Below are 22,568 nucleotides of genomic sequence, written 5' to 3'. Positions count from 1 at the left end.
TCTTAGTTTGGACAATTCAGAAAATGGTGTTTTACACACATTGCAATCAATCAATTTAGAGCTCATGGCTTCAAAGATATGAAAATTAATAAAGAAAAGACAGAAGAGTGACAACTTTTTGCAAAACGCCTTTTTTTTGTTTTTGCGTCAGCAGACAAAATCAAATCTTGCCTTTCGACAATATTTTTTTATTCGCTGACAACCCTTTTTGTTTAAACGTTATATTTTATTAAAGGTCCAATTGAGCGCTAAAAAATAAAACAAATAAGTGTCCGCCCGGACCAGATCAATCCGTTTGGAGGTTTGATGTTTAGAAAAAACCCCTTCGAGTTCAAGGGTAAAAAATGAGAAAGGAAAGTAGGGTGTATAGAGAGACATGCGAAGTTAGTTAAATTGTTTCAGCCATTCAATTAGTTTTTGGCCATGAGGTGTCTTGCATGGGATGATTGTATAGTGTTGTAGTTGATCTAATTCATGGAGGATAGAACATATAGCAGGCTATCGACAGGTCCAGGACAGAGCAATACTAGAGGGAACAAATGTGCGTGTCGGAAGCATATTCAAAAGGAAAGATATAGGGTCAGCTATTGCTTCAGGCATACAGAGACGGCGAGACAATTATATTTTTATTCGCTGACAACCCTTTTTCTGTAACGGCCAATTGTATCTTTTCATAACCGACAATATCATTTTTTTATGACCGCCGTTTACTTTTTTTGTAATCGAAAATATCCACCAGCCGGACTGTATACACAGTATTCTAGCATCCACGTATTTTCTCCACTGGAAAACTGATTTTTTTTTTTTTTTTTTTTTTTTTTTTTTTTTTTTTTTTTAACATTCAAAGGGCGGTTCTTTCAATTCCTTTGATTCTTTATCTGTTCTAGAAACTAAGGTAAAAATTATTTGAATTGAATATGTCAAAATAAGACCATTGAACTTGAATATAAAAATTTAACCAGTAAAGCAACGAATGATTCATTTACTATATTCTCATAACGATAGGAAAAGTGAATTTGATACCAGTAACAGAATTATGATAGAAAAATGCTTTTATTTTATTTCTTTTCGCGCATTTTACTGCGACAGGGCTACCATACATACTTCTCATGTATGATGTGATACCCACCTGACTACTTGGTTCTTGGATCGCTTGGTATAACTTGTCAATGGTGTTTTGAATTATACGCTTATTAAAATATGTTAAAATACTACTTCCATATAAATGTTAAAATAACTACTATTTACCTGGAGCTGGCACAATTTCTCCATAATTGTTGGAACCAACATGACATCATCCACGTTGTCTCTGGTCAAAAAAAACCTGCTTAACTCAACCATTCTGTATTGACCGTTATATAATAAGTCCATTTTATATGCTGTTGCTTGACCCCCTATTCTATTGGTGTTAGTAGTAGTCCAATATATCAACAATAACGATAAAAAAGTAAACTACCTTCCAGCAACAACCCAACAACTTCCGGGTTTTCTACTTTTCTTTTTAACAGCTTATTTAACCCCAGCTGCATTTCCTTGCCTAGTTTTACTAAGTCGCTTTCCAGATGACCATTTGCAAAGTTTCCCTGCTTCTTCACCTCCACAAAAAAAACCTCGAAGTTTCTATTGGCATGTGGCTCCACCCACAGGACGAAATCAGGGATCATAACTGTATCAGCACCTACAGTTGGGACAAGACGGTACGTCATCCTTAAAACAAAAATTGTTAATAATTTATTGTTTAATGTTAATAGTACATACCATTCGTATTTTGTGTCTTTTGTAGGTGCAATGATACAGTTATTTAAGAATGGCCGTAATGTTTCAATGATTAAATTAGACTCGCTTTCTTTTTTAGACGCATGACTAAAAAAACCACCAACAAGAGACATTGCTATCATTACGGCCATCTTTTCATCTTGGCTACTGGCCGAACTTCTTAACTCACACAGCTTATCATTCGCCTCATCTTCGTTCATATTACAATTGTGTAATATTCTATTTAGATTACCAACATTGATCTCGTCACGTGTACTTGTGCCATGCTTCCACGTCACTACATTAGGTGATAAAATACTGTTGGTTAGTGAAACATAATAACAAACCGCTGCTACTGTGTATTCACCTTTTCATTCTTCTCACATTCTCTTCCTTCAACATTCAACGGAATGCCAGTTTGCAACCATTTATCAGGCACTTCAGCGCTTTTTTTGCTTCATATCCAACTAAGGTAAGAAGATATTTGGCAACTACACAAAGAAAGTTTTACCAATCTACAGCTCTGTAACGACCAAACGAAGCATGGAAGGAGCCTTCAAATATTTGGGGGAATTTGGAGGAAGAAAAGTGTGCAATCCTAATACCTACCCTATTTAATAGGTCTGTGATTTGTTGTAAGTAATCATAACAACTTTTTTTTTTAAAAAAAAAGGAAAAAAAAAAACTTGCAAGTTCACAGCAGCGTAACGACTGCAGAAAATTCAAATACTAGTGTCACGATCCTTACCTAAATTGATACAATCATGCAAAATCATAAAGTTGTGAGTTCACACAGCTCTATGAATTCACACAAAACAAAACTCTTATTAGATATTGCCAAAAACAACATATAATCAGAAAAACTAAACACTTATAAATAGACTGACATTTCTTGTTTTCTTTTTGACTTATTTCACTACTACTTTATCTTACTTTAACTCTTTGATTCTTTTTAAATAATTATCATTCAAAGTAAATCTCTTTTGTTTTTATTTATTTTAACTAATATGAAGAACAAGAAGTCCCTTTAAGTATAGGCACTTCATTGTAAACCTTTTTTATTTTATTTTATCTTTTATTTTACTTTATTCAACGCATCCTTGACCTACTCAATAAGATTTGGTGGTCACTAAACACAAGCAACTCAAAGGTATTGGTGTTGTGACATATTGAAGATTATATCCCGCTTTCACAATATTCAACAGTCATTGGTGTAAAATTATCTATCCAATTTTTATAAAACTGTATTAGGCGTCCTCCAAGTAATTTCCCACCCTTCGGGAAACTATAGAGTTGATGGTGTTGAGGTTGCTGATCTATCGTTGGCTATTGAGATATTAGTTGTTATTATTATTTGTAGTTGATGTTGTGGGGATGCTGTTTCCTTGTTGAGAGAAAGAGGCACTTCTTCCTCTTCATAAAGATACTGATGTCCCTTTGATAACCCGCGCCAACGTTCTCTTGCATTGTTAAAAAGTTTCTCACGGAATCCACATTCGAACCGTCCTCTATGGTTTCCTCGACTTGCGTTTTAGATAATTCTTTTTTTCAAATCGAGCTTTATGAATTTGTTCAATAAAATCGGCATTGAAGGTATTTTCTTTGTTTTTTCATCATCAGCTGCTACTGTTTCCAAGCGTTTGAGACTTGTAGGTAAATTAAGCGCTTTGAGAGCCAATTCTCTTCTTGTTCTTGTAGTTTTGCTGACCTAAATCTGAAGATTGTAAGTCTTTCGTATTGCATAATAATGCTGAAAAAGACGTCTCTGCCTTTTGGGGAGCTGTGAGCAGTCCTGTTTTGATCATTGAGGCGTTGCGATTTTTCGTATAACGCAGTACTTGTTCGTGCTTATACTCTGATTGTTTCTGTATTCTTATATATGGTATTAATGAGTTAATTTGAGTTTACTTTTCATTGTTTAAATTCTTGGATAGATTCTTTGATGATTTGCTCAAACTTGACCCACTCATCAATGCCTTTTTGTGCTAATCTTCTGAAAAAATTGAAACCCTCTTTATGCTGGGACTTGGAATTTTTGTCCTAGATTTCATGTATGGCTTTGAGGGGAGAGAATAGCTATTGTATTATTCGCCTTTTTGTAATCTTGAGCTTTCGAGTTCGCAGACAATTTGCTCCACTTTTGCTTGGACTAGAACTTTTTGAGTTTTTTGTCGTTGCTATTCATGGTCAGATTGGATGATATAATCCATAATATATTCCACAATGCGCAGCTTTGAAAGGTATAGGGAAGAAAGAGAAAAGATGTTATACTAAAAAGGAAAATAAAGCGTGGCTCTGAGAGCACCTATCATAAGAGATTAATTTTGAAACGACAAACAATTCGCCAGAAAAAAAAGTTATTTTATTAATAAACGCATAACGAATTTTACCCTTTTTCATCCAACATATTCAGCTCAATCTTTATTAAAAATGACTCGCTCTGTTTCTCAATTTATTCAAATGTTTTAAGAGCACTCTTATAGACTAATTTATCTGACAACTATATTGCTGATCGCTTGATTGTCTCTAAAGCCACTGCCTATCGGTACTGCAAGAAATGAAATGTCCAAAGACCTGATAATGTTAATGGACGTCCTCCAGCTTTAACTGAAGCAAGCAAGGCCCTCATGAAGTGGATGATAATCTTATGGCGATTGAAGTCAGGTGCTGAGGTCTTCGACTGTTTCAAGGCCAATTGTCCAAGGCTGATTTACAACGCTTCATGCTGAACACGCTGTAACTTTTTGATACAATCGTGGATTATTTTATATATGTCTTAACTAAAAAAAGAAAAAAAAAATTTAGGAAGCAAGTGTCTGACTAGATTTCAATTACTTTGTACAAAGTCATACTGAGGCTTTTCATCCGTACAGGTAAGTCATATATAACGGACACCAGATAACATTTATCTAAACTATCAAATGTTGTCTCTCTATTTTAGGTCTGAAGCCAATAATATCGTTAGTTCCGGCAAAGGGGTTTCTCCCAAATCTCACTTTGATCGCGATTTGTATAGTAAACATGGAAGTTCGTAATACAATCATAAATCCAATGCCTCAAAGCTTCCATCAATACATCGATGCATTTATAGATTCTGTAAGTTCTCATTCCATATAACAAATCGATACAAATCATTTTTATTTATTAACGTTTTACGTCTAGAACGACCTGAAAGAAGCAAAGAAGAATGTTAGACTCTTTCCTTATTATTATTAAAAGAGGAAGAGGATCATGATGATGCTGCTATTAATTTGGAATTTTTGGATCATATCTTGAAGGAAGCGTAAGCTAAACACAAATTTATGAATATCGCATAAACATATACCAGTTTAACTCATGCTTTTATAGTCACAAATCATATTCCAGTCACATTGATTATAATTCTAATGAGGATGCATTCAACCAGCTTTTTGTTTGGCCCTACCTTAGTATCATTGCTAAAAGTGTCACCATTGAGGGCTGCAATTCGGATTTCATACAAAGTCATCCATGTTTAGAAAGCATGAGTCGACAGCTTAAGGCTGTTGTTCTTTATGTAGATGATAAAAATCAGTATAAATCTGACGGATTGATAAAACTTTTTGGTTTAGACAAGTTAGAACTCTTGTTATTGGAGACCTCTGGAAGTTTCTCAAATAAGGATAAAAATAAAGTGAAACTTGGTCATCATAAAGGCTATACGGAGCATTAGCTATGCTCAAATGCATAGTTGATGATTACCCTTAAGCCACATTGAAAGCATTTGTCAAGGTGAAGGTATTCTTTCTTCATGCAGCCGGTAAATTTTTTATGTATGAAAATAGTACAATATATTCTAATATTCTTTATTTTCAAACAAACATAGATACTGAATTGCACTTCTGGAGCGTATGCTACCAGAATGGAGGTGTATTCGACCTCTGGAGAGAGGCGAATATTCAAATTAAGCCAGAATTTCAAAACAGAGGAGATTTTTTGCCTGATTTGGCTCAGTTTTGCTGGAAAGTCAAGGTAACGATCCCTTGTGCTTACGCACGCAGCAAAACTAATGGTATTGTCAAAATAGTGTGAATTGAATGAGTCTATGAGAAATATTATAGCCCTTAAAGAAGAGCACAACATTGAAAAACCAAGTATAAATACAGTTCTGTGAAGCCTCATTGCTTAAACGATATCATCAACCCAATCATATTAAAGTTGACAAAGGAAGAAGACTACTCGGAAATGTCTACTTTGAGCCCTTGTTATCCCCCTCCTACCCTTAATATCATTGCTTAGGTTTTAACACTTTTTCTCTCCTGCCTTCTGTTAATTTTATTAATAAATTATGCTATAAAACAAACATCTCCTACACTAGCATAGTTGAGGCACAAGGATCTGGCGATGAACTACATTGTAAGGAGTAATAAATGACTTGTATATATAGTACCAACTTGTTAGTAATGAGTCTCTGCATAATTGTCGTGTTTGGTCATTAATGATGTCTTTATTATTTTATTATTGATCTCAGCCCGGCCTGTTGTATAATGGTTAGGATAATAAAAGAAAAGGTAGAAACAAAGATCGAGAAATAGTGTGAGTACTTTTTGAGACTGATCTGTATTTCATTTTAAGTTTTAAAGTAAAGATTATTCTAATTGAAGGTAAGTAATTATATCTTATTGAGTGGCTTGATATCTGCTATTGTAAGCGTTCTTTTAATCTTCTGGCACTTTAGCAAGTGTTATTTATAATTATGATTATGAAAACTTTTCATTTGTTCTTTTGTATGTCTGTCATAGATTATCTTTTATTCTGGGAACTCCTCAATGATTTGAATAACGTTATTTTACGCGTTTTTTCAATTATGTGAAAGATTAGCAATATTCCTGACATTGGATTGGATTTTGTTATTTTAGCTGATACTTCTTCTTATCAAAGAACTCTCATGAATACAATACATATTCTAAAAGAATATGTTTAATTGATATTGATTGTATGATCTTATTTAAATAAACTTGTATTTTATTTTATTTTAATTATGATCTTGTATTAAAGCTTATATTTATCAATGTCAACTACAATCAGTTACTGTTCTACAACAGGTGGCATTAAAACAATCTTCTTTGGCGATGTAGCACAATTATTACCTATACGAATTGACGAAGGCTTAATCTGGGATACTCCGCTTTACAATTTCTCTGCCAAATTCTCATTGCATACACCAATTCGGCAAGTGAACTAAAAGCTGATCGATGTTCTCAACAAAGTTCGTGCATGTAACTTTGACGAGGATGTTGCTAAATTCATCAATTCTCGAACTGTACCAAAAAGTGATCTTCCTGTCAATTGTCTGTGTCTTTATACGACAAGAAGTAATGTAGATAGAGCAAACATAAAGGAATTCAAACGCCTTGAGGGGGAACCTGTCGCTATTCCTGCATTTGATATCTACAATGGCGGTAACCGGAAGTCAGCATATAACGCTTTAAAAGAAACCAGGCTTCTTGAAGAGCTACAACTAAAGATCAACATGCCAGTGATGCTCATACAGAACTTGCAGGTATCTAGGGGTTGAGTGAACAGTACTCTGGCAAGGGTTTCTGAGGTTGATGAGGAGAACATACTGCTAGTGAAGCAAGAGGCAGAAGGCACACAAGAATCGCTTTGGATCCAAAGAATTTCTAGGTCAATCCCTGGTACGAGCTATGTAAGGATCCAATTCCCAATTGTTCCTGCATTTGCTACGACCATTCATAAAGCGCAGAGTATCACCATTGAATCTGTTGCAATTTACTTGGATCATATGCCCTCTCACGGCCAAATGTATGTTGCAATGTCTCGAGTGCGCAAGGCAGATGATTTGTACTTTTTTGGTACAGATATACCAGTCAGAATGAAGAGAAAGTTTGGTATTAACCTTGATGCCATTGATATGATTGAATACTCTGAACAAAAACATCGAAGAATATAATAAATATAAATATCATTGATTATTTACTTTTTTCCAACCTAAAACGGAAGTAATGCAAAACACTCTTAATACTACTCTTAAGCTTCAGTTTAACTCTCAAAAATAATATATGACAGCACATTGAGCAAATTACTTACACTATCTCCGTCTTGCTCAAGTAAATCAAACCATATTATAGAAAATCATCAAAATTGCGATTTAAACATGCAGTTTTGATATTGCCAAAAAAAAGATCATAATTCTGCTTTAATTTGGAAAACTGCCCTCCCTCCTACACAGCAACTTACATAATATTACATGATCAGCCGACATGCCGCTCCTTATCATAATGCATTGTCACTTTTGACTCATTAATCCAAATTCCAGTGTTTTGAATAATATTTTTGGTGTTCTTCTTTTTGCCTCTCTTTTTTGTAAACATCGATTTAACGTTCTTCTTCGTAATAGCTAAGGATTACTATGCGTGGAAAAAATCTTTTATGAAGATTTAGTTTACCTTCCAATTTCTTAATGTCTTTTTGGCTGCCGTAGCTTTTTCGTTGTTCTCTGCTTCACTTATATCAGCCAGCATTTTTTTCAATGTGCGTAATATTTCACGTGCGGGAGCAAGTGGTCTATCCGCTTCTATTGCTTGGAATGCAGACTTTAAGAACCATTGGCTCACGTCAATGTCTAGAAAGTAGTTGGAAACCATGAGAATAAAAGAAACAAATAAAGAATAATTATGCATATTTGTATTTTTTTTCATTTATCTTTATAGCGTAGTTTAAACTCACAATGAATAGTTTGACAATAAGCCTCTTTTATTAAGCAACATTAAAAATATACAAGATGAAGTGATTGAGGCAAACAACATACTTTCTTCACGAAGAAATAATTATTGAGGGAAGAGAGCTCTTTTTGATTGCTTACTTACCCTGGAAGCTTCTAAATACCCTACAATGGACGATAGGACCCATCCGTAAATATCTCTAAATTTTTACAACTGTATTCTTCTATAAAGTGCACTATTAGAAAAGATCATCCAATTTTGAATAGCTGATTGCAATTTCAGGTAGTTTTAACTATTCATTTTCGCTGTATTTCTACATATTTACGTTTTAGAATCATACATTTTTTTTATCCCTTAAAATTACAAAAAAGGCATTAAGCCACTATTTTTCATGGGGCACCTCGTGCCAAGTGCATAAAGTGTATCAGGACAACCACACAAATATTTATGGTAATATCGTTTCCAAAGGAATTAAAGGAAAATCATGTCCATTAAACTAATTAAACCCACTGGAGGCAGATAAGCTATGAAACAAGTACTGTACAATGGGCATATTTACTGAATTAGGCCGTACGTACTAAAAGAAGTTGTGTGTTCGAATAATAATTATTCAAGACCTGATATAATATACCATAATGAACAATCCGTTCACAAGAAAGATATTAGCATGTTTAATAATGTTTTTGGCTTGTCAATGAGCTGTTAACTTTAAGGGTATCCATTGTAAGTTAACCTTATACTATATGATCTGTTCAAACATGATTTTATAAAGCAATTTCGATCCAAGAATTTGAATCTTGCATATCAACAACTTATTTAGATTGGAAGTTTTTATTATAATACTCATATCAAGGTCATACTTTTATACTTACAACCATTTAACATTAAGGGAAAAAAACGAAAAAAAGCAATAAAAACCTACTACTTGTTTGAAAGTTAAAATGGTTTATTATGCACATAAAAGAGTTAATAGAAATATTTACAAAATAGCATTTCACTGGTGTTTCAATATACTACAAACCATTTAAAATCTGTTCTACATTAGAACCAGAATTTCTACAGTTCGATGTGTTTATCATCATGACAAACTGAATGCTCATGAACATAAACCTACATTTATAGCTGCTTTAGTTAGTTAAACTACTAATAAATAAGATAGATAACATATAAATACTTATCTTAAAAAAAGAGGTTTCTAATCTTTCTAGTAAGCTGAGACGTAGGCGGACCTTAACTAGTCATCAGATCTACTAAACTCGAGCGGGACATAGGCAGACCTTACTACCGACGTTGATGATTAAAGAAAAGAAACCTAAATTTTTTTATTTTCAGAGAAGCCCTTGTTATTATTAAACCTTTTGGGAATGTAGAGGACGTATACTTACTACGTGATTAGTGGCAATTCAAAACATATCAGAAAGACTCAAAAAATGTGCAATGAACTTTTTTTATTTTCTAACGCGAAAAAAAATAAAAATAAAATAAAATAAAATAAAAAAAAAGGAGAATTATTGAGCTATCGATTAATTTATACAAAAATATTTTGCAAAGCATTTCAAGCGACATATATTTTTGAACAGGAGGATTTTTGGCAACATTACTTTTTGAAATGACTGTATTCTATTTTTCAACGAATTTGAGAATTGGCCCAGGATAAAATAAGAGCCACAATTTATTTTCCTTTTTTGTAACAAAATAGTAACTTCCTTTTCTTCCCTAAATCTTCAAAGCTAAGTATATGTAATATTCAATCAATCCTTTTTGGAAGGATGCTAATATGTAAAAGATTAAACTAAACTAAAACTAATTATGCTAAATATAATAATTTTAAGAGCCAAATAGCTGGCAATTTTAAGGGTGGACATCCATCACATTATTTAACTTCGTTTCGCCAACATTTTGATTTTTTGTCGTTTCTAAATCAATCTTAGTTGGCTTTACTCCATCTCCTAATGTGAATGTATTTTGTGGTACTAGACGATTGTTGTGTTGCAGGTTTATAATAAAGCATTCAAAAATGTTTAAATTTAGACTCCATTTCGCATGTTTCTTGACAGTTCAAATAGAATGACTTTTCTTCAATTGCCTTGATAGTTAAGGCTAAACGAATTGTGTGAGCATTGTATTGTGCTATGTCAATACCAGATGATTGTATAATGCCCTTTACCCATTTGGTAACTGTTGATGGTTTGAATGAAGAGATCTTATCAGAGTGTTCAATGTAAACTAATAGTAATATATGGTCTTCTGGTAAAGCTTTTCTAATATGTATGGTTCTGTCCATAAAACTTTTCAAGTTGATAGCTGGGCATAATTATTAATCACCAATAATACCTAATCTTGTGGTCTTTACTTGAGTTTCCTTTGATTCCTGAAAGTGTATGGTGACCCAGTACGTTCATTGTTGATATAAATTAATCGATAGCTCCGTAGTTATCATCTCTTTTTTTTTTTTTTTTTTTTTTTTTTTTTTTTTTTTTTTTTTTGTTTTGGAATTACAAGTTACAGACATGTTCGAGGCTAGAAAAATAAGAAGCAACAGAGTATTGGAAATCAAACAGTTTAGAGCTCTTATTTATTTTAACATCATATACAATGGGGTTGGTAAATTTTGTCGGTTTGAAGAAAATAAACTTCGTTTAGCAAAAAACAAATGTCATTTCCAGAAAAATAAATGTCACTAACCTAAATGAAAATTTCGTTTAGTACATTTATTGCTGTCGTTTTGTATTTGTTCTAATGAAATGCCTGTACCAAATGACCAAGCGATAACCTCGGTGGAGACAGAATGTTTTCTGATAAAAAGGCTAGGATGTTCGCCAGACTTTCTCAGACTGTTTAGGCTCTTGAGAAAATTCAGCACGGCTGTTTGATTGCGATTCCAAAGTCTTCTTTTTATTCCTGTGGTTTGTTGTTTAAGACACGAGAGGCCCTTAAACCTAGTGCTGCATTAGTTATCAAGAATTACTTTACTTTTTTTTTGGATTACCTTGGCAAACCATTGCATAGCATGTCTGACTTCTTTTTCCGTTAGTAAGGGCGAGGATTTGGCACGGTTTTGAATTTTTCTAATTCATTTTCACAGGTTGGGCAATGGAAAGATGTTTCGCATTCATTGATTAAGTAGACAACAAACCCATTCTTTTTTAACACCCTGATTAACCCCTTGCTTCTTGTCGATTCTTGATACTTGACATTAGGGGCGGACCAATCTCCAAAAACTGACAGCATCTTGACCAAAATTTACTCTTAAGCTACGCACCAATTTTTGATCATTCTGGTCAAAAAAGAGTTTACTTGAAAGGTTCAATTTTCGAAAAGGTAAAAGTTGTAGCTTTTCTATTGCTGTACTAATAGTCTTTTTGTAATTGCTTTTCTGTGACCGTCTACGCATCTCTTTTGCCAGTCCTATAGCTTTGCTTTTCTCACTATCATCCGGTCTTTCTGAAATATGCTTTTGTTATAACATTATTTGTAGGTAAGTGGCATACAGTTGAGACTTTACAGAACTATTAGTAGAGTAGTTTTTAGGTTGAGGGAAAAAATCACCGATTCTTGCTATGAACAGGTTTCTATAATACAAATTACATTTTTGATCGACTCAAAAGTCAAATTCGGATTCAGGGAAATATGTTTCTTTGGACTCTATTGTCTAGTTTGCATAATATTCGTACAAAGTGTGTGTGTTTTTTTTTATACTGATGCTCTTGTTTCAATGTACTGTACGAACTTTTTCAAGTTTACAGTGTTGGATTCAGATCTAGAAAGAATTGCTTCGGCTTTTTGGACCACAAAAGGTTGAGTACGTTTTCTTAAATATCTAAAGTGCCTTGAGCATTTTGAGCGGTTGTTCTTCGTAAATATAAGTGTTTGTTTTTCTTCAACAGTGCTGGTTTCTTTCATGCAGTACATCAAGTCCCGCCTTCCAGGGTCTATCAAGACACACTTGCCTTCAGTGCTTTTTAAGTCGGCTTGACCTAATCCTTCAATATGCTCTGTTTGATTACCGTCCACTTTCTTTTCAGTGTTGGGCTTAGGCAACTTTCTGCTTGTATCAGTGTTTTGCTTTATTATGGAGACACTGACTCCATCTGTTCTGAGAGATCCTTGGAGCTCTCCGTTTATGGCAGGGTACACATTGTTAATACACTCATACTCTCCAAATTATGACATTTTCTGCGTATTACAAGCCTTCCAAAATGCTTTTATAACAAAGTGTCTTCTATTGTGTGTCAATTCGTGACTTATAACCTATTTCCCAGAGTTGCTCAAACAGCTCTAGAATAACCAAAAAATAAAGTTGGTATTACATTATTGAACGTAGAAGTCCAGCAAAATATTTTCCAGTTGCGATATATCAATTCGCTATTGTTAAACAGTTGCCAACAGATACCGGATCTCCTATACAAGATATTGATACTTACTTTGCAATCTTCATTTGATGTTCCTTCACATATCACCTCTATGATATTCAAGCATTCCAGATCCTATGCTATCATGAAAGAACTACATCCGCTAATACCCATGTTTAGTATTTTAGACCCTTACCCTCGTTTGCCTGCCGAAAGCGATCTGACAATATCATCACAGACTAATCTACTCATTCTATTCAAAGATATATGCGAAGAAACCCACAAGAAAAATCCAATTTTAGCAAATTCCTCCAAGCACAAAAAATATATCATTTTTTTGAACAGAATTTCCTTTCAAATGATATCTAATTCAAAAACAGGCAAAATTGTGGCTTTCCTAATATTTTACAAAAAGTCAAAAACGCTGTTCTTAATGGAAATCTTACCTTCAAGCCGTTTTTTGCATTATTATTGTCAGCTGAACCGAACGGTCCTGAATTTGATAATGAAGATCATCCAATTGAATCAATTATCAACTTTGACCCATTCATTCAAAAGATGAATTACGATGATATCAATATAACAGCATTGAAGAATCGTCAACTAAAAGAAAATGTTCAGATTTAATCCAAATTCATAAATCACAAATATAAGTAACAATAACTGTAAAGCTTTTATCATTAGTCCTATGCACTATATTCCAAAAAAAATGTATAATACAGTCTTCATAAGGAATTATCCACTCGATCCAGCTTGCACAGAATCATCCCAGCAAACATAGAAGACGAATATTGTCAATTATGCAAATTGCCAGAAACCGAGCAGCATATGCCCTTTACTTGTATTCAAAAACAAGATCTGTGGAAAGCAGCTTTCAAGAAATACTTGTCAAATCCTAAAGATTCTAACTGTAGCTCAATATTCCAAAATTTATCCACACTTAGATTATCCAAGTATTACATCTTACACTACCATGACAAGTTTACAATCTATGATTTTTTTTGCTATAATCATTCGATTCATATGGAAAGCTCACTGACAACAATTCTCTGAACAGACTCCTGCCTTGGATGAGATTGTCCTCAATCAAATCCAAAAAGAACTATTGAAATTATCTGCCTATAATTCTTTATGCTAATATCTTTTGTATTTTCGTGACAAGTCACTGTCTCATACACTTGCATCACTCTTATCCATACACTTTTTGATGAGCTTTAAATAAACATTAGTTTTTATCCATAAAAAAAAAATACAAGAATAAGGCGGTGCCTCAATTTTGTTAAAAAAATACCAGTTTATTTGCAGGAAAGTGTCACCAAAGAATATTTTCTCTTTTTTCTATCAGTAAAACAATGGAAGAAGCAATAAATCAGTTACAAGATTTGGTAATGGAAAAAATTCAATAAAAATATTTCAAAAAGAGGCTGATTTTTTAATTTTATTCAGGGGGTTTCTAGAATTCAAGCGAAAAAAGCATTAGCTGTAAAGTCTCCACGATTGAGTATCATTGAACCTAACTTCTTTTTCCGCAGAGATATAACAATGATGTTGCCCGTGCTGCCGATTATATTTTTTCCGGAAGTTATATCAGTGATGAGGAAGAGGAAGTAAAGCTTATTGAAGAGGTAATAAAAACATAAACAAGAATCCATTTATGCGCGAAAAGATTGACAAGCTGAATAGGAAAAGAAAAGCGAGGCTCTTGCGATTAGTTTGAGCTTGGAGGAAGAAAAAAGACAAAAAAAGCTTGCTCATTCAACAGCTACAAGTAAAAAAAATAAGAAAGTAAAAAATTGTATGATTCATATATTGCTCTTTTTTAGCAAGTCATTCTACAACAACCAACAACTCCAATTTAAGCCTTGTTTTATACAAAGGCCCACAAGAGACATCTGATCAAGTAACGCCTAGTCATGATGACAGTAATCAACAAACAACTAGTGACTTTTCACTCACTTGGTGGACAAATCCCGAAAATCCTTCACATAGAAAGGCCACTAATAATTTGTAACTAAAAAAAAAAACCAAAAAAAAAACAAATGATTGAATATTTTATGAATTATCTAGACCAGTTGGATTAAGACCACCCTCTTATTATTTTAACTATGCACCTATTGTCATTCAAGCATTGTTTCATATTACAGCTTTTCAATCCGCTGTTTTATCTTTCCGACCAGTACCAGCAGATTGGGGAACACCTGATAATTATTGGAAAGGACAGGGTGATTGTATTCCTGGATACATTACAATAGAGAAAAAGACGACATTTAAGCAGCCTGAAAGGATAAGTAAGAAACAAGAGGAAGAAGAAGAAGAAGAAGAAGATTACAACAATATTGATGAGAATGATGTTCAAGAAGGGCTTTCTGAAAACCCACAAGAAGAAATAGTAGAACGTGAAGTAAAGACAATACCAAAGTGCTTACAGGCATTAGGAGAGATGCAAAAAATATTTGCATTTTTGGGAAACACAAAAAGAGGTTATGGCAGTGTTTCAGATTATACAAAGGCGTTAAACACTAGAACAAACTTTTGGGATGAAAATGACGTCCATTTTGAATGTAAATGACAAAAAAAAGATCATGCTTAGGCATTGTTTAATATTTTTTAATATATAGCTTTTCTGGATTTATTGATAAATAGACTTTTAGAATGTGACGTACTATCAAATGTTTCATCGCTTAAACAGAAATTTAAAAGGTAATTTTGGTTATTTATATCAGCATATTGACATATCAACTACTATTTATAAAGCATGTTCTCAATGAAAGCAAAAATTGAGTATGAAGATGAATGTGAAGAAGAAGAAGTATACTACCTCATATCCTTTTTTTATACATAACTATATCACCGCTTTATGATCTAGGGAGACGCATGTGCATATATAATATTGAATCCTTAACTCACATTTTATATACACTATTAACCCTGAAAATGGCATTACCTCTTTTTATGAATGTCTTGATCCGCTTGTATTTGAAAGCTACAAGTCAGATACTAACGACTGTGGATCAACCTACAAGTATACGAGCTTCGAGACGACTTCTCCTATATTGTTTATCGTGTTGGAAAACAGACATAAATTAAACTATGAATACCAAATTGATACAACGATCTATTTAGATAGATACATGGATTACAACAAAGAACAGTCAATACAAGGATTTCAAAAAATGCAAGCTTATCAAATGGATATCAAAAAGTCACAAGCAGAGATTGATAAGCTCAAAGGAGATATTCGCAGTGTCAGTAAGCGGGACCTGTTAGATGAGTCAATCAAATACTTTAAGGACAGGCAGGAAAATGATATCAATGACGATGATTTGAATGCATTAGATTATATTTTAAAGACTGTGAAGCAAAAAATGACAATACGACTTGAACAAATGGAAACCCTGTTGAAAGAGCGAAAGAGGGAAATTTATGCCATCTTTGATAGGGAGGATATGAAAAAGAAACCGTACAAATTACGTGCGACTTTTCATCATGACGGTAAAACAGGTACTGGCCACTATTGGGCATATATTTGGGTAGAATCAAAGGAAGAGAACCTTTTGGAGGATATGCCAGCCGAAGGTGGATGGTTTAGATTTTGTGATGCATCAGTTGTTCCTGCGAAAGAAGAAGACATATTTAATGATCCAGTGCCGCCCTTTTCTTTTGTTTATGTTGATGATTCTCTTCCTCATTACACAAAGAATCAAATATATGAATGTGTACCTGACGAATTAAAGGTACAGTTGTTATTCTGTTTAAAAATGAAAACCAACTAAAAAATATATTTAGCAATTTATTAAGCAAGACAATGTATTGTTTGAACAAGAAATATCTATGTATGACAGAACAAGCAACGTTGCTTATCCTGTATATGACGACAATTGGTTCACAGAAAAGACAGAAGAGTACCAAATAGAACAAACAACGTTTGATGATACAAATTCAATTGGAACAGCTGTTGGACAAACATATGCAGACACCGATAACAAAAACATCAACTGTTCTCAAAAATTTGTAGGACAAGGATATACCAAACTCAAAGACCAAGCAAACCATAAAATTATAGAGACTTCCAGCTATGCATCAGATGATTATAGGCTTTTGATGAAGTAAGATGTAATTCTTTGCATCACTTTCTTTTAACTTAATTATAATAGCTTCGAAACGTTTTTAGCTAAAAGTCAAAATCAAATGAGTCTTGAACATCTTTATTTGCTCTATACTGTTTCAGAAGTAAATTATATTGGGATAAACTATGAAACAAAAATATCACTAACAGAATAAAAAGGATGGTGATCAAAGTATCAAAGAAGAAGCATCTAAAGATGATGAAGATTTGAAGCCTGCCTGGCATCAATACGAATGTTACTTATCAGTTGGTGAAAGAGTGACTCAAGCATTATATTATTTTGTAAAACAGGAATACCAAATAGCTTTACAGCTTTTACTAGATGCAAAGAGAGCCGAAGCGGATTGGAAAACCAGGCTAATGCTAGATTTAGACATGTTGAATGCTTATTCTGGTATAGACACTATTTCATTTAGTCCTTTATATGAAGCCTACGGAAAGAAATGCTTGGAGGTACATAGAAAGAGCAATATTTTTTAATATATAGAATTATCATATATTAAACTCCTTGTTATAGGTACTCAATAAAGCCGCATTTACCAAAGCTCTGAATGAATCCTACCGATCTAGAGGCTTAGAGGATGCTCTCCGCCTTGCACATCAAGCACATGCAATTATTGAGCCTGATGCTATTTCAAACGACAGCACTTATGAATCTTTACGCGAATTGTGGTTGAGATTTGGTGAACAAGACAACAGTAATAAGCTAACAGACGATCAAGCCAACTTATTGAATACGCTTGTTATGACTTATTTAGAAGGTCAAAGCGGACAGAGTGGAGAGGATGTGAATAGAGTTGAGTCACCTGTATTTGATGCAAGCAAGGAATGTGATGATAGACCTTTATGGGAACGATACAAAGAAATGTTTTATCAAGCTGAACAATTGCTGAAAGAGATCTCTTCATGAAATAAATAAAAATACCGTAAAGACTATTGTATTATATTTTTTCTGCTAATACACTTTAAATTTGTATAAAAAACAAAATAAAGCATTGGATAAACTTGCATTTTTATTTAAATATAGATAATTTACAGAATAATGATAATGGTGGAAGAGGGAATTAATATGATAGGATGTATATAAAAAGAAGTGAGAAGGGTATATTAATGGATCTTTGATTTGAGTTCATACTCATTTATGTGCATTGTAGAAGATAAGGCTGGCTGAAATTCGTTATGAATACTAATAAGCGAACTATTGCTGTTATTCGAACTATGATTTGGTATCAAGTCTTGAAATTGAGTTACTATTGGTTGGTATTCATCCTCGCTTTCTTCATGTAATCCCAAAAGAACCTGTGCGTCTTCTTCATCAGCATTTAACTGAATAGCTTTATCTGATTTATGCTTAACTATTGTATCAATAATCCAAAACTGAGTAGTATTCATTATAAGAGGAAAGCTAGTAAACTTGTTTAAGGCGATATTGGTCTTAATATGTATAGATTCTTACATAAGCATCACGAAAACAACTTGCAGCCGATAATTACCCAATGTCCATCGCAAGACCCAGTCTCCAATGTCAGATATCCAAGGACACAGGTGAAATAAGACAACTACAATGACTTTCATAAGAATTAAACTAACAATATATACAGAGAGCTGTTTAGACCATTTCTTGAATTGTTCTTTGAAAGGTGGTTCGCCATAGATACCACTCTGAAAACCTGTCCATCCGAGCTTTAAAATTGCATATTTAAACCCGGTCAACAAAAGCCAAAGAATCCCGACGCCAAAGGTTGTGTCTACTAATATATTAAGAAAATACCTATTTTATCCACAGTTTGTATGTCAGTAAGGTGTTATTTTAGAAAAAAGTAAGTCGTTACCAAATACAGGGATTGGACTTTACCCCTTCCTCCGGAGTCACTCCAAAAAAGATAGCTGCCAACACATTTAGAGAATGAACAATAATTCCACCAACGAGCTGCTTGGTAACATCAAAACCCCTTTAGAAAAATTAATTAATAGAATACACAAAGCATAATAAGTACAATGCTCACCAAATTCGTAAAGGCCGTTGAGGTTTTTCTCTCTGTCTTTTATAGATTAGCGAAGAAAAGGCTGTTGCAGCAAGACACAGCTGAACCGTTATGCCAAAAGTATCCATAAGTTTACAGCCTGCTTGAGGATCAGGTGAAGGTGCTCTATAGTCTAGTGTCATATTTTTTTAAAAGAAACGTTTTTAGAAAGAGTGGAACTTTTTTTTTTTTTTTTTTTTGAAGCGCTTTTCGAATTAGGTTACATTTCTTTCTTTCTTTTTTACTTCTTCTAGACTGCGCATATGAATACAAATGAGAATCCATATGGGGCAATCAAATTTGGGGAATTTCGAAAGTATATGCAAAATAAGCGAGCCAAACTGAAAGAACAAGAAAAAGAGTTGTAAGCATGTCTTTATTTCATTGCTTAGTACTTTTTTTTATTTTCTAAACTTTATAAAGAGGAAATCAATCTAGTCAAGAATTACTTCAAATATTTAAAGGGCTTTCAATCCACATCAATGGCTACACGCAACCATCTACAGCAGAATTAAGAAAAATGATCCTTCAACATGGTGGTGATTTTCAACATTATTGTAAAAGCTTTAACAAATTTCTCGTCTTTTGAGTCATTAATCAGTTCATCTTATCACAGTAAAGAAGCTCACAGTAACACATATCCTTGCTAGCAACTTAACAAATGCAAAGATGCAAGAATTTCGGTATACTAATTTCCTTTTATGGCATTCGTTTGGAACACTAAAAAAAACTTTAGAGCGTACAAGGTTGTCAGGCCTGATTGGATCACTGAATCAGTGAAAGCTAAGCAGCTGTTACCGTGGCAAAATTATAGACTAGTATACAATTCGAGTAACCAAGCAGAGCTTTCATTTAAAGATAACAACAGCAACAAAAAGTGGGAAAAACAAGTATCAACTGCTAATCCAGATTTCATGAAAAGATATTATGAGACTTCTAGGCTTCATTATTTATCTACCTGGAAAGCAGAGTTAAAGGAAATTGTGAGATGCTTAGAACTTAATTGTAAGGATAGCCCAGAGATAAATGCAAGAAAAAAGAAGAAAAATCCATTTCGAATCATTATGTAATACGTCTTTCCTTACTTGCAATGTATGCTAATTCACTCTTGAAACAGGCATGTTGACTTTGACTGTTTCTTTGCCTCAGTTGGTATATCAAATCGTCCTTATTTAAAAGATAAACCGGTTTGTTGTATATTTTTTCTTTCAGAACGTGTTTATGAACAAAACGTATACTTTTTAGGTAGTCGTATCTCACAGTAAAGGTTTCAATGAAAAATCATATAGTGATATTGGTAATGTATTATAAAACAGTTTCTAGATAAAATCATTAAAAAAAGCTTGTAGCTTCATGCAATTATATTGCTCGTTCTTTTGGTGTTTATAACGGAATGACGTAAGTGAACATTCTATCCTTTCATTATTTTTTCACCATTCTCTTTAGCATTAAAGCAGCAAAATCATTATGCCCTAGCCTACAAATTATCCCGTAAGCCTAAAATATTTTCAATCAACACTGAGCATTCTTACAAGTGGTTAAATTAGATACGAGTTTGAAAAGTACAAATTAATATCTGAAAAATTTTACAAAGTAATTTTTTTAAAAGAGCAAATAACTATTACAAAGAAAAGAGCATGTGCTTAAAACTTCTGTAGATCCTTTTTAAGTATGCAGATGAGATTGAAGCAGTCAGTGTGGATGAAGCATTGATGGATGTTAGTTCACATATCAATGATCTTTATGAAGGTGAAGAAGAAGCTTTAGCTTTGAAAATAAGAAACGAGATACGGACTGCTACCGCTTGTGATGCAAGTATAGGCATAGGGCCAAACGTCTTGTTAGCAAGGTTAGATGAAGAGATAAATTAGACATGAGAAGGGAAAATAACAGTTTTTATTTTATAATAGAATGTCTACCAAACGAGCCAAGCCTTCAAACCAATTTTATTGTAAACCGCAAGACATCGAAGACTTATTGTCTACTCAACGTATCATTGATTTACCAGGAGTAATAAGAAGAAACACAGATGAATTCTCTTGTTTTTAATGCTTATCATCCTAGGTTGGATATGCAATAACAGAAAAGTTAGCTAGCTTGGTAATCTTTAATGACTGTAAATATTTAAGTTGACATTTTATTGTACATTTAGAATGTAGAAACAATATCTGACATTAGAAATATACCCTTGCATGAACTAAAATCTAAGATTGGTCAGAAAATGGGCCAGACTTTGTATAATTATTCTAGAGGAATCGACGATCGTCCTCTCGCTGTCCACCAACAGCGACAGTCGGTTAGCTCAGAAGTTAATGTAAATTGGAACAAAAGAAAAAAAAAAGTGTAAATGTTAATTGATTATTTTTTTTTTTTTTTAGTGGGGAGTGAGATTTGAAAGCGAAGAAAATGAAAAGGTACATTTATACCTATTTTGATTGACTCTTTAGTTATGTTTTATTATATGTAGATCTTTGTCTATGACTTGTGTAAAGAGGTTTCAAATAGACTAAAAAAATATAATAAGCGAGGCAAGACCATTACAGTAAAAGTATTGTATATATATATTTTTCATCAATATTACAAACTAATAAGACTGTTGATAAAAGATTCTAAGAAGGAAGGAGGGAGCAGAGGAGCCTAAAAAGCATTTAGCACATGGCCAGGTAGACTCTTTCTCTAAATCATATACACTGAATGAATACACTGATTATGTGGATACAATCAACAAACATGTTTATTCAATGTTAAAATCGTTTCGTTTTCACTATAAAGACATTCGTGGCCTTGGTATTCAAATAACAAAACTGGACAATCAAGAGACAGTGGATGGTAAAAATAGATATGTATCTATTCGCATGCATATATTAATACAGCAGATTGTTGCAGACAATCAGGGAAATTTAAGTTATAAAACAGTCAATGAAAGCAATATAACAAAACTAACTAAAAAGCCTCGCTTGGAAGCAACAAGGGCTCCAAAAAAACAGGATATGGTATTTTCCTCTAAAAAGAAGTAAACTGTTGTCTTATTTTTATTCATTTGTTTTTTGTATAGAGTGTAGACCCTGATGTATACTCTGAATTGCCTGAGAGTGTCAAAAAGGAGCTATTATCAGGTTACAATCTTGTGTTTCATAAAGAACAAACGGCCATACCAGAGGCTCATTATGATACACAATTACCAGAACTTCCTCCTTGGTCTCAATTGGATCCAAATTCTTTATTAGCCCTTCCTGATACAATGAGGGAGCAGGTACTAAAAGCGTACAGTGACAAGCGCAATGAGCCAAAACAAGACCACACACCTTTAATCGTTGAGCCTAAGATGACCAAAAAGAATCACAGTAATAATGATGCAACGCTTACCCAATTATTTCAGCCCTGGAGAAATGTACCTACCATAGATAAATTTGAAGGAGAACCTGATGATATGAGCGTATGGAACAAACTTCCTTTATCGGCTTGTAACGATTTACTTGTTGATGATAAAAGAAAGACTGAGAAGATAACAATACAACATGAAACGGTAAACAAAAGTGGCACATTAAACTTTTTGTTGAGTCACTTATTTATATTGAAAGATTTCAAGAAAAGATAAAATACCGAA

General features: G+C 33.4%; 9 protein-coding genes across 9 annotated transcripts; 5 read left to right on the top strand and 4 right to left on the bottom strand.

Moving 5' to 3' along the window:
- Positions 1-834: 834 nt before the first annotated feature.
- On the bottom strand, positions 835-1,341 carry RO3G_15858 (uncharacterized protein; the record flags this gene model as incomplete). The annotated part of the gene is made up of 3 exons (XM_067670442.1): positions 835-890; positions 1,105-1,189; positions 1,249-1,341. The coding sequence occupies 3 exons, from the start codon at positions 1,339-1,341 to the stop codon at positions 835-837; spliced, it is 234 nt and encodes a 77-aa protein (XP_067526543.1).
- Positions 1,342-4,776: 3,435 nt separating this feature from the next.
- RO3G_15857 (uncharacterized protein) lies at positions 4,777-5,446 on the top strand (the record flags this gene model as incomplete). Its single annotated transcript, XM_067670441.1, has 3 exons — positions 4,777-4,851; positions 4,950-5,038; positions 5,104-5,446. 3 exons carry the CDS (start codon positions 4,777-4,779, stop codon positions 5,444-5,446), a joined length of 507 nt encoding a protein of 168 aa, XP_067526542.1.
- Positions 5,447-7,549: 2,103 nt separating this feature from the next.
- On the top strand, positions 7,550-7,687 carry RO3G_15856 (uncharacterized protein; the record flags this gene model as incomplete). The annotated part of the gene is made up of 1 exon (XM_067670440.1): positions 7,550-7,687. One exon carries the CDS (start codon positions 7,550-7,552, stop codon positions 7,685-7,687), a length of 138 nt encoding a protein of 45 aa, XP_067526541.1.
- A 2,783-nt stretch (positions 7,688-10,470) lies between these two features.
- On the bottom strand, positions 10,471-10,861 carry RO3G_15855 (uncharacterized protein; the record flags this gene model as incomplete). The annotated part of the gene is made up of 2 exons (XM_067670439.1): positions 10,471-10,685; positions 10,813-10,861. The coding sequence occupies 2 exons, from the start codon at positions 10,859-10,861 to the stop codon at positions 10,471-10,473; spliced, it is 264 nt and encodes an 87-aa protein (XP_067526540.1).
- A 3,302-nt stretch (positions 10,862-14,163) lies between these two features.
- RO3G_15854 (uncharacterized protein) lies at positions 14,164-15,380 on the top strand (the record flags this gene model as incomplete). The annotated part of the gene is made up of 6 exons (XM_067670438.1): positions 14,164-14,196; positions 14,258-14,293; positions 14,344-14,436; positions 14,495-14,579; positions 14,635-14,818; positions 14,879-15,380. 6 exons carry the CDS (start codon positions 14,164-14,166, stop codon positions 15,378-15,380), a joined length of 933 nt encoding a protein of 310 aa, XP_067526539.1.
- Positions 15,381-15,984: 604 nt separating this feature from the next.
- RO3G_15853 (uncharacterized protein) lies at positions 15,985-17,847 on the top strand (the record flags this gene model as incomplete). Its single annotated transcript, XM_067670437.1, has 5 exons — positions 15,985-16,545; positions 16,598-16,917; positions 16,966-17,041; positions 17,088-17,390; positions 17,455-17,847. The coding sequence occupies 5 exons, from the start codon at positions 15,985-15,987 to the stop codon at positions 17,845-17,847; spliced, it is 1,653 nt and encodes a 550-aa protein (XP_067526538.1).
- Positions 17,848-18,044: 197 nt separating this feature from the next.
- Positions 18,045-19,104, bottom strand: RO3G_15852 (uncharacterized protein; the record flags this gene model as incomplete). The annotated part of the gene is made up of 4 exons (XM_067670436.1): positions 18,045-18,292; positions 18,431-18,620; positions 18,793-18,889; positions 18,944-19,104. The coding sequence occupies 4 exons, from the start codon at positions 19,102-19,104 to the stop codon at positions 18,045-18,047; spliced, it is 696 nt and encodes a 231-aa protein (XP_067526537.1).
- A 1,768-nt stretch (positions 19,105-20,872) lies between these two features.
- RO3G_15851 (uncharacterized protein) lies at positions 20,873-21,010 on the top strand (the record flags this gene model as incomplete). Its single annotated transcript, XM_067670435.1, has 1 exon — positions 20,873-21,010. One exon carries the CDS (start codon positions 20,873-20,875, stop codon positions 21,008-21,010), a length of 138 nt encoding a protein of 45 aa, XP_067526536.1.
- Positions 21,011-22,056: 1,046 nt separating this feature from the next.
- RO3G_15850 (uncharacterized protein) lies at positions 22,057-22,363 on the bottom strand (the record flags this gene model as incomplete). Its single annotated transcript, XM_067670434.1, has 2 exons — positions 22,057-22,281; positions 22,361-22,363. 2 exons carry the CDS (start codon positions 22,361-22,363, stop codon positions 22,057-22,059), a joined length of 228 nt encoding a protein of 75 aa, XP_067526535.1.
- Positions 22,364-22,568: the final 205 nt, after the last annotated feature.

Source organism: Rhizopus delemar, genomic scaffold (assembly GCF_000149305.1).
Source record: "Rhizopus delemar RA 99-880 supercont3.17 genomic scaffold, whole genome shotgun sequence".
Classification (NCBI taxonomy): domain Eukaryota; kingdom Fungi; phylum Mucoromycota; class Mucoromycetes; order Mucorales; family Rhizopodaceae; genus Rhizopus; species Rhizopus delemar.
Note: the sequence above shows the minus strand (reverse complement) of the source record. Positions and strands in the feature narration are given on the sequence as shown.